This window comes from Triticum dicoccoides, unplaced genomic scaffold, assembly GCF_002162155.2.
Source record: "Triticum dicoccoides isolate Atlit2015 ecotype Zavitan unplaced genomic scaffold, WEW_v2.0 scaffold205915, whole genome shotgun sequence".
Classification (NCBI taxonomy): Eukaryota; Viridiplantae; Streptophyta; class Magnoliopsida; order Poales; family Poaceae; genus Triticum; species Triticum dicoccoides.
Genome location: NW_021236218.1, coordinates 1,031 through 3,465, shown reverse-complemented (window position 1 = coordinate 3,465; position 2,435 = coordinate 1,031). Strand labels below are relative to the sequence as shown.

The 2,435-nt window shown below is 45.9% G+C and overlaps 1 protein-coding gene across 1 annotated transcript; it reads right to left on the bottom strand.

The window, feature by feature from the left end:
• Positions 1 to 370: 370 nt before the first annotated feature.
• Positions 371 to 1,332, bottom strand: LOC119345103 (glycine-rich cell wall structural protein-like). The gene is made up of 2 exons (XM_037615320.1): positions 838 to 1,332; positions 371 to 768 (listed from the first exon to the last, which is right to left on the bottom strand). The coding sequence occupies exons 1-2, from the start codon at positions 1,286 to 1,288 to the stop codon at positions 530 to 532; spliced, it is 690 nt and encodes a 229-aa protein (XP_037471217.1). The 5' UTR covers positions 1,289 to 1,332; the 3' UTR covers positions 371 to 529.
• Positions 1,333 to 2,435: the final 1,103 nt, after the last annotated feature.

Sequence of the window (2,435 nt, the reverse complement as noted above, 5' to 3'; positions counted from 1 at the left end):
GAAGCAAACATGATTTTGGTATCCATTAATAATGCAATCAAGTTAATGATTTAAAGATATCCGTTAATGATTTAATCAAGTGACGCTGCTGAAGCACGAACCAGACATGTCCATAAAGTTTAGAGAAATCTTTCTCATAAAGTTATGCTACGTTATCGAAATCTTTCGATCTTCTATAAAAATATGATACATCACTGGCGCACTCTTGAAAAGACATATCTTCGGTAATATATAAAACTCATGTAACTTTACAAAAGACACCATCTGATTAGTGTGGACCTGTTACATGTTCCGTTGGTGAAAGATACCACATAGTACAATACCATCATAGTCAAGGCACTCCCGCTCATTTAGAAGGTGACACCAATAGTATTAGACATACAATAAACACAAAAATACTAGCATATTTATCGTTTCCTATACATACCCATATTATATTAAATATCTTATAAAAAGTTACAAAGGGAGTATTTCATTAGCAAACTAAAATATGTTGTATGCATATGTACTTCTCAAATTAACAAACCAATCAACCATGTACTACACCACCATTTCCAGAGCCACCACCTACACTTCCACCAGCTGATCCAACTCCGATACCTCCTCCGCTTCTGTTACCGCCGTTTGCACTACCATACCCTCCCCCACCACCCACAACATTGCCGGCACGACCAACACCGCTACCACCGCCTTCGCCTCCCCCACTTCCACGTACACCAGCACCGCCGCCGCCCCCACCCCCGGCGCTTACAGTAGCCCCATGATGGCCTATGTGAAATCCGATGCCACCTCGCCCGCCACCACCTGCATGCACACCGCCGGTGCTAGCTGCCCCACCTCCACCTCCACCTATCCCTACATCCACGCCACCATGGCCTATGTGAACTCCAATGCCACCTCCACCACTACCACCTGCATGCGCCCCGCCGGTGCTAGCCGCTCCACCTCCACCCCCACCTATCCCTACATCCACGCCACCGTGCCCTATATTGATGCCAATGCCCGCACCTGCTCCACCACCTACGCTTGGGCCACCACCATGGTTAGTAGCAGCTCCACCTCCAAGTCCGCCACCTATAGCGATGGAGGTGCCGTGCCCGCCATGGCTGATACTCACACCAAAACCTCGGCCGCCACCCTTGCCTCTCCCACCTCCGATGGAGAAAGACTTGCTGTCATTGAGGGAGTTCTTGTCCGCATACAGGAGCCTTGCACCAGTAAGCGGGGGGAGTGAGAAGAACACTAGTAGAATTGAGATGGCAAGGAAGCAAGAAAAAGAAGTGGCCATGGGGAAATGCGGGGAAGGGTGGTGCAATTGCTGTATGTGGTAGTGTACACCGATCGATGGTATAAGTGGGTAGCTGGTAGTTGCCTTTATATATAATCAGGTTATGATAAATATATCCTGTGGCTCGATCAATGCTGTGCTGAGTAACCGGCCTCAAGCAAAGGTGGTTTGCCGTGAGCTGTGTGACACATGCACATGCATGGCCAAGAAAATGCTGTTCGGCGTGCACGGAACAATTTCATTTGCTGTCATGTTCGGAAGTGTTGCTCTCTTTTTGAAAAAACTAACGCAACCATTCACACGTACTTTTTTTTTTGAAACGGAATTCACACGTACTTTGATCGACATGTACATGCAAAGTTGAGTTCCACATGGCCTTTCAAGCTCTTTCTTTTCTTTTGGGAACCCTTTCAAGCTCATTTTCTCTGGCTGCAGACTTGCTTTCCTTGCAGGTGTGACAGACAGCTGGCGAATATGTTCTGCTCGATGGCATGTGCTAAACACAGGGCATCTCATAAAATGCCCACAAACGTCTAGACTGACAGCGTCCGGACATTTTTTTGCCATCCGACGCGATGCCGCATACTTTGGTGGATGGGTCCATGAGTCGGTATTCTCGCAAACCGGCCATAAACTGGAGGAGGTTTGTGGAAGTCTGGACCTCCGCCACGTAGGACTCACAATCCCGGCCCACTTTTGTTCCACTCTGTTTTTCCCCCTTGCTTTGTATCCGCACTTTTCTAGCCCAACGCCGCCATTCTTAGTCTAATTTTAACCGTAACTACCTTCTGGAAGAAATTATAGACATCTATAGAACAGTAAAAAATCACCGTATATATAATTTGGTTGCAAAAATCCGCCCATTTCTCTCTCCACTTTCTCTACTTTTTCAAGGACCATGAGTCAGAAAACTCAATGATGACCTTTCTATATTCTGTACCCATGTGATAACCGGTGTATATGTCTTTGGATGTACTTCCTCTGTTCCAAAAAGCTTGTCTTAAATTTGTCTATATACGGATGTATCTTGACACGTTTTAGTGTTAGATACACCCGTATCTAGATAAATCTAAATTGTTTTGGGGGGCGGAGGTAATACAAATTGCAATCTACACTACCAAGATATTTTCTCAGTAAGATTGTAAAG